The following is a 15,401-nucleotide window of genomic DNA, read 5'->3' as shown; positions in this document are numbered from 1 at the left end:
TGGAAGTCGTTTTTTCAGTTTGATAATTTACCAACAAGGACTATTGGACTATTCCTTTCTAACAAGTATAAAAGCTTAATCAATCAATGCCTAAAATCTTCATAATGCAGCAGATCCCTACTTTCCCGTCCACGTACCCACACACCATCATCATAGCAGTAATACAAAGATTGGCATTTGGTGGCAAAATTCCAATTCACTTTCCAAAGAGGTCAAGAGCCAGGACTTCCGGGGGCGGGGAGGAGTGGAAGGAACCTCACATACCACATCTAATTCACCTACTTCATTGACTAAGAACTGAAGTTGAATAGAACCTTAACTTGTCCTTGATCAGACATTTGGTGAGCAGAAGAGGCTCCCCAAAATGTACTTTCTACTATATTATTGCAATACAGTAATTCAAATGAAAATAAAGAGAAAAATTCACTCTACAAAATCTTCTTCCCAAAAGGTGTTCTGTATAGGGAGATGAACACCTGGGGGATGAACACACTGAAGAATTAAATTTACCAGTTAAGTGACTGGTAATCCAACTGTGCTTCCCTTCCCCGTCAATCAGATATTTGGAAGGGTTTTATATTAGGGGAAACAAAAAACAAAGATCCTTGCACTCATCTGATAAAATTATATTCTCAAAAACTATTATAAAGGGAGAAATAAAGATGTTCGACTAAGAGTCTCGACATCATAGAAACAAAGAAACAAGGTTTTTAGACAAATACATGTTTAAATGAAGAGCCCGCAACATGTTTTAGGGGGAAATACGACTTTATAACCAATACAATGACATTGACAGGTTGATCAATGAGAAAAGTTGGGGTCGTGTGACTTCCAATGAGATGTGAAGAATAACCTCCAAGTCACCTCACTTTTCTCCCTGCTGGAAAGGCCCCTGAGTGAGAGGACAGATGTTTTGACAAATCGTGATCAGATGTGGTGCTCTGTGATCAACTAATTAAGGGATCTTAAACCTAAATGAGCCAAGGCAGAAAAGTACCAACATATCTCCTGAAGATCATCCTCAGTAGCCTACTCCATTGTTTTTATTGCCGTATAAAATAGTTCTTCTATTAAACAAAAACTGCCCTTGAGTAAATACATTGTTTCCTCATCACCGACCTCACTATCATTTAAAACAGAAGATACACTCATTATAGACAATTGGAAAATAAGAACATTGGAAAGAATGATTTATCTCCTGTATCTATCATCCCAAAGGCAACTCCTCTTAATGCTTTTATGTCCCACATCATCTTTTTCTGCACAGCTTTTACATAGCAGCAATAATACCGTATATACAATTTTGTACTTCATATATTTAACTGAAATAATGAAACCAAGAGTCTCTATTTTTTATTGAAGAATAACCATCAATTGCATGTATGAAAACTGAAAAATAGTCCATTGAATGAATTGCCATCTTTTTTTACACATAGACCTTCTTGTGGATTAAAAAGACTATTTTCTTAGAATAGAATCCTGGAAGTGGAATTACTGTCAAAGGATATTAATGTCTTTATGGCTCTAGATACTTATTGCCAAAATGCTTTCCAAAAATGGTTGTACCAGTTTAAACTGCCTTCAATATCAATACTCATTATATCCGTATTTGGACTATGTATGTCTTGCAAGAATAAACACTTTCATAATCATCTTTATAACCCCAGTACTTTAAATTAATAAAGTTAGATACTATGTTATACTAGAAAATTCTTAAAGCTGAAATCCTGACATCTGGTAGAGAAAAGTATGTAAAACTCTTTTTGAGAATCACTCGCCCCAGTCTGTCTCCATTTTCCTGTACCACACGACCCCGATTCTTTTCTACACAGAATCCAGTTTTTAATGGGATAATCTTACTCCCCTTTTAAGAAATGATAGCCAAAGTCTACATCATATGGAATCTACAAAGCTCAAGGCTATTTTCATTCATTTTAATGACTATCTGAAATAAAAAACAAGAAAATTAGTCCCTATAGAATCAGAAGGCTCCTCTAGTTCTGTTAAAAGACTTAAGGGAAGCACAAAAACACATTAGAAGAAAAGTGGACATGTTTCATTAATATGTGCATTCCATGCCTATTTCAACAACAACAACAAAACTTTTGTTTCCTAAATTACTGAACGGTGAATTCCAGATGTAACTCAACTATTTTCAAATACACAAATTAAAAAAAAAAAAAACAAAAACACAAATCCACTGTACTACAGTGGAAATGGGCTGAACAAAGTCCCCCAAATCTTTACTTTCCAGAGATTCTAGTATTATGCACTCAACAATTTTAGCAAGCATTTTGTTGTTGCTACCTCAATTACTGTTTTCCAAGTGCTGCCTATTAAATTTCCTAGCACAAATTGGCTGTAAGATTGTTTTAGGTCGTCATTAAGAAATTTATATTAAATATGCAATAAGCTACTTCGGTTAAACAGAAGTTGGGGGGATATTAGTGTCACAGTTTATTATAATAAATAATTTTTGTGTCTTCTGTCAGCATAACCACAGTAGTATCTCAGTACCACCAGCTGATAATAATCTTTATAAATCCTACTTTGCAGCTATGCCATCTGTTAGTTATTATTTTATATGTGTTTCCATATGCATATGTGAATTAGTTGTCACTCAAGACAAATATATAAATAGAATTGCGGTTTTGTGGGGAGATTTTTATCGGCGTGTTTTTGTGTTTTGTTATCTTTAGGCCAGTGCACTAAATAAACATATTCCTCAGTCTTGGAAACCAAAACTAAATTCAAATTTTAAAATAATTTTTACAGTACAAATAAATTTAAGTTCAATACACACTTAATCTAAAAGAATCTATTAAAACTAGGTTGAAATTAAGAGTCACCAAAACTGGAGATGATTAAAGAAACTGAAACTTACATACTCATAGCTCTCAAAATATACCTACAAAACCAAAAAAGAATAGGCCCACTAGAAAAATAAGTAGCTAATATGGTTCCAGTTTTCACAACACAGAACACTTTCCATGATTGACGATGAGAAAATAATGACTAATTATTTGCTTACTTGTAATGTTTATTCCCTGAAAAGATCAGAATGACAAAAACTCAAAACAGCACCCCCCCTCCATGAATCTGTGGATTTATACCCCTGAGCTGTAAGTAATAGGCTCCTAGACTGGCAGAAGGTAATAAGTAGCCATAACATCATTACAACTCATAACCAAATTTTACCCAGAAAGGCAACAAGATAAAAAAAAGAAAAAAAAAAAAAAAAAAGGAACAGAAGGAGGTGGATAATCCCCCAATTGGATAATTAGTTCCAAATTATAACTCTTTCCCCAAGTGCTAGAGTCTAATGACTTTAATTTTAATGAACCCAAACCTGGGTTTATAGGAGCTCAAGCTTTACACACCAAAAACATGATGAATTCTGTTAAAAGTTACCAGTGGTTCTTAAAAACAGAGACTAAAGCACAACTTGAGAGTAACCACGTTTGGTGACTACATGGTTTGATATCTCTTTAAGTTACGCTATTTTAGGTGATGATACTTTGGGATCATATAGAGAGTATGCCAAGGTAGAAACAGTAGTAACTAAAGTCATCATTAAAAGGAACCCTAAAATATTTAGGGAAGGGGACTGAATAAGACAAGTATACTGAGAAATTAATGTTTGTCTGAAATGAATGCCTTATTATTTTCAGTTCACAAAGTAAAAAGTCCCACTAACTAATACAAATAAATATGCTGCCTTTCATAGTCTTTTGTGTAAAAATGTATCAACATAGCTCATAATCCAAATCTGTAAAAATTCACTTATTGATGTCCAAACCACACCCCCTTTTTGCAAATTATATTCCGCCTAGATGCTAGAGTCCTGATGTAGGGAGAGAGCTGTATTTGGAGAGGGAACACATTTTTTAAGTATACTTGGGCTATGAGGTGTAAGGAAAAATAGCACACAGTACTTAACAAAATATTTTAACTACCATTAAAGCTACAGTACAGCATAGGCCGAGTTACATTCTTTTTTAACCCTTTATCATCTATCATTGAAATGCCTGTGTAGAAAGTCGTTTCATACTATGATTTGCTTCTAGATTTCTAAAAATTTTTTTTTCAAGTTTTTACTAAAATGTTCTTAATGAAGGATTTTATCAAGGAATATCACAGGAATTTATCATATAGGAATTAACTGTATAAACAGTAAGAAACATTAGTTCATGGTTCAATGCTCATCTAGTGCATTAGGCCTCCCTAATATTTCTTCCTTCACTGAAATCTCACTTACCTTTGTAGTTATGGAATTTATGAAATTTATTTATTCCATTTTATATTATAGTAATTGTTGGGGTTTTCTAATTTTCCATGAATAGATTGAGAATTTCTGCCTCTATAGCTGAGAGTCACAGTTGTATTTATCTTTATAGTCTCTCCACCCCAGGCCCAACAATTCCTTGAGAATAGCAGGCAATCTCGATGTTTATCTGAACTCACCAGAAAACCTATTTTGATATACTAAAAGCCACCCTCTCCAAAAGGTCCTTAGGAAAGGGAGTTCTATTTTGGCAACTATAAGTCTTATTTTTAGACATTATGGAACCCATACTAATTTACCAAACATTCTCATTATAAATAATATTTCAACATTTCTTATATAGCCATTAAAAACTAAAATAATGAGAATCCTTCCTGTGAAGGTACAATAGTAACAATTTCTTAATCAGACGTATATCTTTTTTTTTTTAATGCTTATTTATTTTTGAGAGAGAGACAGCATGAGCAGGGAGGGGCAGAGAGACAGGGAGACACAGAGTCTGAAGCAGGCTCCAGGCTCTGAGCTGTCAGCACAGAGTCTGACGTAGGGCTTGAACTCAAACTGTGAGATCATGACTCGCACCAAAGTTGGACACTCAACTGACTGAGCCACCCAGGGGCCTTTTTTTTTTTTTTTTAACTGAAATCATACTTTTCCTTGCTAATGTAGTAAGAATGTCAATAGTGTAAATTAATAGATTTTTATGGCTAACTTATAAGAAATAAGAAAACTTTACAGTGATGAAAAAAAAATATAGCCCATGTGTTTATAGTGTAAGGAGAAAAACAGGATTTAATGAAGAGACTCACAAGACAGCATTTGCTGTCTTTTTTCCCTTTGTTAACTGATTTGTTCATTTATCCACCCCAGAATCAATGACAGGGCTTCTCTGTCACACCACATGTGTTTGACACTAGGTTAGTGGCTGAAGCTTTAAAGCTGGTTAACTAAAGGTATAGGCTCCATCGTCCAGGAACTGGCATGATAGTGAAGTCATAAAAGACAGCACAAGCAGTACAAGGACATTGAGGCCATCTCTGGCTGGGAATGTAGGGAGAGTTCACAAAGGAGGTGCCGTATGAACAGCGTTTTGTTCTTAAGCTTTATTTAGCAGGTTTCAAGGCATTTGGGGGGCCTGAAGTAATAAAACCTGCTGTTTTTTTCAGAAAGGGATTTGGAAAAGACACTGCTCATCTAATAACAGTCTAGTGAACAGACAAAGGCCTAGCTGAAGAGTAAGGAACCAGACTTGGAAGGGTGTTTGTGAGGTAGAATCAGTAAGAATTGATAGACTTGATAAGAATGTTGGCGACAGTGAGTCAAGATGACATTTTTAGGCCTTTAACTTGGCAGGCAGATGATGACATTACAGGAAATCTAGATTACAATTAACAGGTATTTACTGAGCACCTTCCATGTACCAGACACTATTCTAGGCCCACAGAGTCTGTTTTCATTCTAGTCAGAGGAGGCAGACAGTAAATAAATGAATAATCTGAGAATTAATAAAAGTTTGTGCAGGAAATAAGATGGGGCTATGTGACAGTGATGGAGGGAAAAAGATACTTTAGCTGAGGTAGTCCTGAAAAATGACACTGGAACTAAGACCTGAATGACCTTAACAAAGGGATAGCAAATTGCAGAGGCTGAGGTGGGAAGGAGCTTAACATGACCAGGGGACAGAACAGCAGCTGGTAGGTGGGGTTGGTGTTTGGGGGTGTGGAGAGGATGGGGATGAGAGAGCACGTGTTGCTCCTGGTAGCCCGCCATAATATACAGCATGTGTTCTAGTTACAGTGGGCAGACAGCAGGTTTTAAGCCAAAGAGTGATGTGATCTCATTCATATTTCCATCTGCTGTGTGGAGAATGGACTTAAGGAGAGTCCTGGTGAGAGTGGTGGCTCACACCCGAGTTCTAACGGTGTCGGTGCTGAGAAGGAGTCAGATTCCACAGGTAGAGGGAGAGATGACCAGGCTTACTGATGGGCTGCATGTGGAGCGTGAGGAAGAGAGAGGCAGGGGTACATTAGGGGCTTTGATTGTAATGTTTTTTAACGTTTATTTATTTTTTGAGAGACAGAGAGCAGGAGCTGGGGAGGGGCACAGAGAGAGGGAGACACGGAATCCAAAGCAGGCTCCAGGTTCTGAGCTGTCACCACAGAGCTTGATGCGGGGCTTGAACCCACATCAGGAATCAGTATTTCTTCTTTGGTCACGTAAAGCCTGAACTGTCTAGAAACTTGTAAGTGAAATGGTACATAGGCAGTTGGATATAGTCTGGAGCTCATGGGAGAGGTCTCATGGAGATTTACTTGGGGAGTCATCAGTCTTCATGTAAGTTAAAACCACGAGACTGGGTAAGATTCATGTTGACTGATCAAGATTTTATTCATGCATTCATTTAACAAATCTTTTTGACTACCTATCCTGTGCTAGGCTTTGGGACTACGGTGATGAACCAAACAGGCCAGGTCCCCGACCTCCCTCCAGCTGTATGCAGCAACACCCTCCTGTACCACAGGAAGAATTAAGTAGGGGTATGTCACCATGTAGAAAGTTCCAAAATTCATGGGTATATCTTCTACCCGAATAATTAACATTCCCCCTAAATCTTAAAAATGATTATGTTAGTGATTAAAGAATGTTAGGATGTTTCTACACAGTATATGAAAAGGATCTGAATTACATTTTGAAGTACCCACAAGGAAAAAATAATTTTCTCATGTGGAAAAGAACCAATACCCTAGTCTTTCTACTGAACACTGTCAAGGAATATACTTTGATGCTGGAAATGGTAATGTAATACAGTTCTAAATAGGTTATTTGCAAACCTGTCTTTATAGGTTCAGGTATTACCTATTAATTCGAATGTATTAGAAAATAATCACTCAAAAATAGTTCAAATGTTCTAACTTAAGTGCTCTCTTCCTCTTTTTTCAACTGAAAGATTCCATATCCAGCACTAGGAAAAGCTTAGCACTGGTGAAATCACCTGTCTTCTTTGTACTTGGCACCTATGTAGCAAGAGTAGAAGTTACTATTTATCCTCAGAGGAATATATAATCAGAGTGACTTGTTGAGTTTTGCCCCAAAAGGGCTTACTGAGTTTCACTTACCTCCAAAGGTTGGTTGCCTTCTTCTTCTGAAGTTTTACCTCTTGCTGCCATTCTTTGGTCATGTGCTGTATCTCCTATGAAGTGAAAAGAAAAAAAGAAAAAAAACAAAACACCTTTACCACACCATTGAGGCCAAGTGTCTTCAATTTATTTAAAATATCTTTTGTTGCCATATGTTTCACACTATGGAAGCAACCACTGTTTCCTTTGTTTCAAAGTAACTTAATTTTTAAGCACAGTAATTTTATAGAGGTTTCAGAAATCATCCATCCATATATATATATATATATATATATATATATATATATATATATATATATATATATATATATAAACAATGTAAACCAGAGATCCAGAGATGTATCCTGCTTTGATATAGGTTTACTCTGGAAAATCAAGTGAATTCATATTTTGTAAATCAAGTCATATTTCAAATAAGTGAGGAGAGTTTATGACTTAAGGAAAATAAGGCAAGTTACTTTCAAATTAAAAGTCTCTATAATAGGAACTGCCCTCCATATTAGTTTTTTTTTTTTTTAATAAGGGTAACTATAAGTGTTTACTTGTGTGTCTGTAGATTTGCCTCCAAGTAGATATGGATATTTGCATGTAATAATTAACCAAATGTTACACAATCTTCACAGAAGGAAAGAACAATGAACAAATTCATAAATTAGCCTTCAGTTAATACTTTGATTCCTAAGGCTGATGCCTGGGTGGCTTATATTACAAAATGAAGTTGGTAATAGGCTCACTCCATGGACATAGGACAGACACAAACATAGGTTAAGTATAAGCATAATTTAATTTATTAATGACTTATTTTAATATATTAACTATATCTAATGATCTGTGATTAAAACATGGTAGGGAAAGAAACAATTAGCCTACTTATTTAAGGCAAAGTGAGAGGTTGGTTTAATAATTTGTAAACTGCTCTTCCTATAAAATTAAGCCAGCTCAGGAATGCCCACAACAAGGAAGATTGTAAGATTCATAGATGATGATGTGGCCAACATTAAAGGTTAAGAATTTGTTAATAAGGAAGGTCACAAGTCTTGATTGGAGATAACAAAGTATGCAAGTCCTGGCTGAGCTTAAGTTGTTTTTTTTTTTTTTTTATGAAACACAAAAGTTTAGCATACCAATGGCGATAATCAGGGAAGAGCCTCACTGAAATTTTAAAGAATTAGCCAGTTAAATTCTAACATCGTGAAGCATTAAATTGGTATTTTATTTACTTAAGATAAAGTATCTGTCCTCCCCACCAAATGTTTAAAATGCAAGCATATCGATGCATATTCCAGTTTATAAGCTCCGTTCTCAGCTATGTGCAACATTATCATTGGGCAAGACCTAGCACGTAATAGGTATTCAATAAATACTAGCTGAATAAATTAGTGAACTTCTCCTTATAGTTTCTAGTCCATAAAACTGAGATAAAATATTAGGTGGCATGTGATAAAAGCTATATTTGAGCATACAGTTAAGGTCCTTCTACACATATTTGTGAAACTTAAAAGGCAACTGTATTTTTTTAAACATTTTTTAAAAAGTTTATGTATTTTGAGAGACAGATCCCAAGCACGTGAGCACAGCTGGGGAGGCAGACAGAGAGGGAGAGAGAGAATCCCAAGCAGGCTCCACCCTGTCAGCACAGAGCCTGATGTGGGGCTTGATCTCCTCAACTGTGAGATCATGACTGGAGCCAAAATCGGGAGTCAGATGCTCACCTCAAAGACAACGGTATTAAATACCACTACAGTGTATTGCTTCTAGGGATCTATAATTGTGGTATAAGTTATTGGATTTTAAAAACAACGATTTATAAATAAAAAATACTACTGAAACCAAAGCATTAGGAACTTTTGGGTTGTATCTATTGGATAATAAAGATAATAGCTACTAAGTGACCAATTACATCAACCTACTTTTGTGACCTAGCATGTCAAACCATTTTGATTGATTTTTCAAGTGATTGTTTAAACTGACCATTTATCTCAAAGAGCTTTTTTTTTCAGAAATCTATCTTCTCTCTGAAAGTTAGGGACAAGATAATCAACCTCCAGTTTATAGGTGGCAAAACCAATGCATGGGGAGTTTCATTTCCTTGGCTAGCGGCGTGAAGTAGCAAAGGTAATGCAAAGGTCTGCACATTGAGGTCAAAGTATGTTTAATAACTCACATGCCTGACACTTATTATATGCATCGTCCAATATTAAAGGTCATTTACGCAAGAGTTTTTCCCTTTTAAAATGACTACTGCTCTATCCCATAGCCACACAAACACTTTTTGGCTAAAATCATTTGACACAAAGTCTGTACTTCCTTTGCCATTTTCTGACTTCAAGCTGGGTATCTGCACAAAGCTTTCTCCATTTCTCCCTACTGCTTGAATAACCAGAAAGGTTATCAGTCAGTGTTCCTGACATCACACAACACATCTGCCTGGAAGCGATTGTAGAATCACTATTTACTGAAATGCCATGTCTGGCGATGACTCAGATAGGACAATAACTGATTACAAGGAAAAATGCCATCTGCAAGATTATTCTCTATAAACAAAGGCACAGAATGAAAACTACACAAACAAATGGAAAAGAACAGGTCACAATGAAATATGATTTTTGAAGGTTTTTTTCTTCTCATTGAAGAATTATTTTATCATGAGAAAAATTCAGTTATTTTCTCTAATTTTTTATAACCTACATGAAAGTTAGATACTTCAACAATAAATAAAGATGCATGTGACAAATGGGATATAAGGTACTTTATTTTTCAAATTGTCAGTTAACTGTAATTGATACACTGGATAGATTACAAGTTTTCATTTGCGAGTCAGCTGTTTAAAAAGAACAAACAACCAACATGTTCACAGAACTCTACATTTCCAAGTTTGTTTTTTTTTGTTTTGTTTTTTTATAGCACCGCATTTGATTCTCACTATGGTGAAGTAAGACATCCTCCCCATCCACCCTGTCTCCCCAGTTTAGGGAGAATGAACCCTAAGGGGCAGAGGCACTCAGTGACTTGCCCAAAATCTCCCAAGTAGAAGGCAGTCACAGTGGGACCTAGAATCCTTCTGACACCTCTAGAGTTTCTGTGGTCTGGTGGAAGGTTCCAATGAATGTGGGCCAAGGTGGGAGGAATCAAATCTGAGTTAGAGAACAGTGAAGAGAAGAGCCCAAGGATGTGAAAGGGAGCTTTGAACACAGGATCTTGTGCTGATCCAACCCGCTGGGCCCCTAAACACTTCTCTCTACTCTTTTCTTCTTCCATAAGCCCCATAGATTATTTGTTCTCTTCCCTTTCCATTGATGATGCCTCTCTCCTTCCTTCCCATCCTTCAAAGCAAACACAGTCCCCCTGATGTTTTTCCAGAAGTTTCTAAGGCTGGAAACACTTTCACAAAAGGCAAAATCCCTCTTATACTACAACCATGCAATTTTCTTGGTTTAAAATGTAGTTGTTATTTAGAATAAACAATAAAGCCTAAATATACACACTAAGGAAGCCCTTTTGGAACTCAAAGGGCTGAAGTGAAAATCATCCATATTTTAGATTAGATATTGGCAATGATATCCTAGACAGCAAACTTTTTAGACTTTGTGGGCCCTACTGTTTCTGTCACAAAATTCTCAACTCTACCCTTGTGGCTGAGAACTGTCAGAGACAATATATAAAGTAACAAATGTGGCTATGTTCCAATAAAATTTTATTTACAAAAACAAGTTTCAAGCTGTAGTTTCCTAATCTCTGGGGGTTTATTATTTTTATTTATTTTTTTATTAAATAATCTCAATGCCCAATATGGGCCTCGAACTCATGACCCTGAGCTCAAGAGTTGCAGGCTCTACCAACTGAGTCAGCCAGGTGTCCCTCCAGATCCCTATTTTAGAGACTATATGTATTCTATCTTTTCTAGGATAAAAAGCTGAATTAGGTTTTAGTTATAGGAGGAGACAGGGGATGGTCATTAGGGTATCATCACGATCCTATTCTACTGGGTGAATTGGGTCAAAGGAGAGGAGAAATGGTGGTCAAGAGTGAGCACTAGGTATAAAGAGAAGGATAAAAGGAGAGAAATCCCCAGTGACAGAAGGGGAACCCCAATGCCTATTTGGGTTACCCAGAGGACACTTGTTTTGGCAGGAGAGGGGGTGGGGGAGTATCCTTACTCTTAGGCCTCCTTCAATGTGGAAGAAAATCTAGTAACATTAACCCCAGGCCTCCCTCCACCATCCCATCCATCGCTTGGTAATTTGGGGACCTTGTGCATGTGATTCTGCCCATTCCTCTTCCCCTTCTGTTGAGAATGAGAGGACTCCAGGCAGCATGTGGTTCTGTCTGCTCTGACCCTCCACAGGGACCTCCTCCCACCTGGGGAAACCTGCTCCAGCCCAGCATTTCCTGCAACTGGATGGGGCTCAAGCTAATTTTGGGGTTCAGAAACCTATCTGGTCCTTGACAGATCTTTAACATCAGCTCAATAGGCAATAAAAGTGAGAATTTGGTCTCTACTTGTTGGGGTTTGCCCCCCTCAATTGGTTAGATCTTATCTGAAGAAGAGAGGTGTACCTGCTGGAAGACCCTAGGGTCTAACAGGACTGGGAATGGGCTGATGAGGACAGGGCTGGAGCCTACCTAAATATGAAAAGCTGTGAATACAGAAAACTATTTTCTTTCTTTTAACCAGAAAAGAATTATCTAGAACTGCTTATCTGAGAATGCAGTCTACAAAACACTAGTTTCGAGGGGTTCACATGGAAGAAATATTTCTATGGTCAAAAGTATGAGAAAAATCTGCAGAATGCGTTCCCTTCCAGTTGATTTCCAATGCACTTTAACATATTAAAGCCTGTGAGAAATTCTTCAGTAAAGAACTTTACAACTTTTTTTCACAATGTATTTGACTATGGAGCATTGTATTCACTGATACCTATTAAACATTTCACAGGGGTCTATGAACACACCATGGGAAATGCTGATAGAACATTTCTAAAGTTAAAATTGGTTAGGGAATATATCATTCTTACCTGACTCTTCAGTAGACCCTCAAAATTGCCAAACTTGTTATTCAGCTTTCGAAGAGTCATTTTCCACAGTGCTAACCTACACTTATTTTCTTTTCTCTATCTTTTCACAACCCCCTTGTCAGTTTATCCAATGGCATTTGGGGCGGACTAGCAGGATGTGTCTGCATTCTACTACATACTTCTGATTCCAGAAGAGTTGATAATCCATAGAGGAGAACAGGAGAGCCAGGCACCTTGAAGACACAGGAGAAAGCCCCAGTGATCAGAAATATCTCCCCCACATATTCCGCCAATTAGAGATTCATTAGGGTTAATGAGCTCCTCTTTTAAAATGCAAATACCCTCTGGGAGTGTTTGCTTATTAGTCATTCACCAAGTGAAGTAGTGGAAAGAACAGTGGAATGGCCACTCCATTAGCTCCTTTTCATTCTTCAGTCACACACTCATTATACGAGGCAGCCCGGTGTGTCAAGGGAATGGCTTTGGAATCTGACAGAACTCGACCCTAATCCTTTACCAAATCCATGACCTTGTGCAAGGTACTTAGCTTCTCAGAGCCTCAATTTCCTCATCAGAAAAATGGGAATAATGATACATAATAAGGCTGCTACAAAGATGAAAACGAGAGAACATGTTAAATGCTAACTGCAAAGAAGCCAGGGCGGGGAGTAGAGTTGGGGAAGATAAAGGTTTCGTCTTAAGCATAGTCCTCTGTGCTTCTGCCCTTGTCACATAGCTGTTGCTGTTGCCCGCCCCAGAGGAGAGAGGATAGGAGAAGCCTCATGTGTAATCTCATTTAGTGCTCTTGGCAGTGTTGTGAGGTAGGCTTTATTATATCCACATAAGAATGGCAGGCCCAGTGTTGGAATCCAAGTCCACTGACAATGCCAGATCATTACATAATCTCACGCTGCCTCCCATTACTTATCAAAACTTGAGTTCTCCAACTCTGCCTAATACACTTCACACTGGAGTCTCCTCCAGTTTGGATTAGTTTTCCCTTCCATGTTTTCCAATACTATCCTTTTGCTCCTTGTTTTCCACTATAATCAAGAATGGAAGAAAGCACAAGTACTAATTGCTCAAGACATGCCCTGCCCAGGAGCCCACTGCTGTATTCTGATGACAACTGTTCTAACCCCAAGGGGGAAAAAAAAAAAAAAAGAATCAAGCCACAGAGGGAAGTTAGCAAACCAAAATGGCAAAGGGTTCAAGCTGACTAGGAATTAAAGAAGAGCAAATTAAGAGGACACCAAGAACATATTACCGAAATTATTATGCCCCAAATTCACTAAGGACAGGATACAACTGATACAGTGGCATCATTCTGATAACAGAAGTCAATAAACATCTGTTTATTTGACTGTGGAGGGTGTGGTGAAGGGAACAGATAAGAAAGTTCTACACACACAATAATGGCTGATAAAAAGAATGAATTCTAAATGCTTGTTAAAATACTTAAATTTTTAAAAAATGTTTATTTTGGAGAGAGAGACAGAGCATGAGCAAGGGAGGGACAGGGAGACACAGAATCCAAAGCAGGCTTCAGGCTCAGAGCTGTCAGCACAGGACTCTAAGCAGGGCTCGAACCCACCAAATGTGAGATCATGACGGGGCTAACGTCAGATGCTTAACTGACTCAGCCACCCAGGCACCCCCGAATGCTTGTTAAAATATGAAAAAGAATTAAGGGTTCAACAGAACAATCTACTTTTTACAACATTAGTGTGGATCTTAGTATATATTTGTATACAACTTTTAGGCATCATGTTAGATTTTAATCTTCTGACTGCCATTAAAATCACACAGCTAAAACCTTGCTTACTACTTTAAGAACTTAGGGTCACACTGAGTACTGAAGTACATTTACTCAGGGAAGTAAAAATATCAGCAAATCTGAGGTCGGACCCACTGATCAGTCCTACTGGCCTGCTCTTAATTAACTTTTCCTGGGATTTCACAGATATCTTTAGGTCTGAGTCTTGTTATGTTGTAGCTATGGGTAATAATTTTTCTGGAAGATCTCAAAGCAACCAGAAACATCAATTAAGCTGTAACACTATGTTCAACAGTTAAACCCAGGTATTCTTACCTTTGGACTGGAAGACTAGAGATGCAAAAGCCCCACCCCACCCCACCCCCAATTAATTTTGTACAGTATTGCATTATGCTGTACAAATCTGCCTTCAAAGGATTTTTATTACTCTCTTTCCTCAATGTGAATATACTTATATACTACAAGAGTAAGTTCGGCTGACCATTCCTGACTCTGGATGGCAAAATGTTGAAAGAAAGCTCTACAAAGGGCTGCTCTGAGCCTTCCACTGACAACAGGTTCTATAGGCTCTGTGAAAACAAACAGGACTGACACAAAAAGGATTTTCAGTGTGTATGGCCTGAGGCCAAAATTTGTAAATAGAAAAGGGTAGGCTCACTCTACTAGGTTATCTGGTATCCTGAGACACAGACTCAAATGCGATGCCTGTTGTAGGTAAAATGATGGCATTGATCTATCACTAATAATGCACCCTAGGTAGGAGACATATTGACATCATGTCACTCACAGAGTGTTCAGTCTCCTTACCAACCAACAGAATAAATTTGTGAAATTACTGGTGGATGTCAGGGGTTCTCTACAGTCCGTTTTCAACATAGAAAAATAAGTGATCCCATGAGATCCAATGTATGTTTCAAACGTAGCATCAATTGGCCCAATCAGAGATATTAGATTGGTAAGCTTCTCAATCTCTTGAAATGGAGTTCTCAGACTGATAGAAGGGTTTTAGTCTAATAGAAAACTGCAATGAAACTTTCTAGCAGAAACAATAAGACCGGTATATGAAATCTAATCAGCTTCAAGTTTCATTCAATCAAGAAATATTTGTTAAACACATGCTGTGTACATATATCATGCTGGCCACCATGTGAACTAGTGCAGTCCTTTCCCCAGGCTCACAGCATTTA

At 37.5% G+C, this 15,401-nt stretch overlaps 1 protein-coding gene across 2 annotated transcripts in view; it reads right to left on the bottom strand.

Moving 5' to 3' along the window:
• The window catches only part of UMAD1 (UBAP1-MVB12-associated (UMA) domain containing 1), a 222,907-nt gene that overhangs the window by 73,874 nt on the left and 133,632 nt on the right, over positions 1–15,401 (bottom strand). For both annotated transcript variants that reach the window (XM_042918811.1, XM_042918801.1), the window contains one exon: positions 7,402–7,475. In XM_042918811.1, coding sequence (XP_042774745.1) covers positions 7,402–7,475 — 74 coding nt within the window. The remainder of the gene's footprint in view (positions 1–7,401; positions 7,476–15,401) is intronic.

Source organism: Panthera leo, chromosome A2, assembly GCF_018350215.1.
Source record: "Panthera leo isolate Ple1 chromosome A2, P.leo_Ple1_pat1.1, whole genome shotgun sequence".
Lineage (NCBI taxonomy): Eukaryota > Metazoa > Chordata > Mammalia > Carnivora > Felidae > Panthera > Panthera leo.
This window is presented reverse-complemented; position numbering and strand designations above follow the sequence as displayed.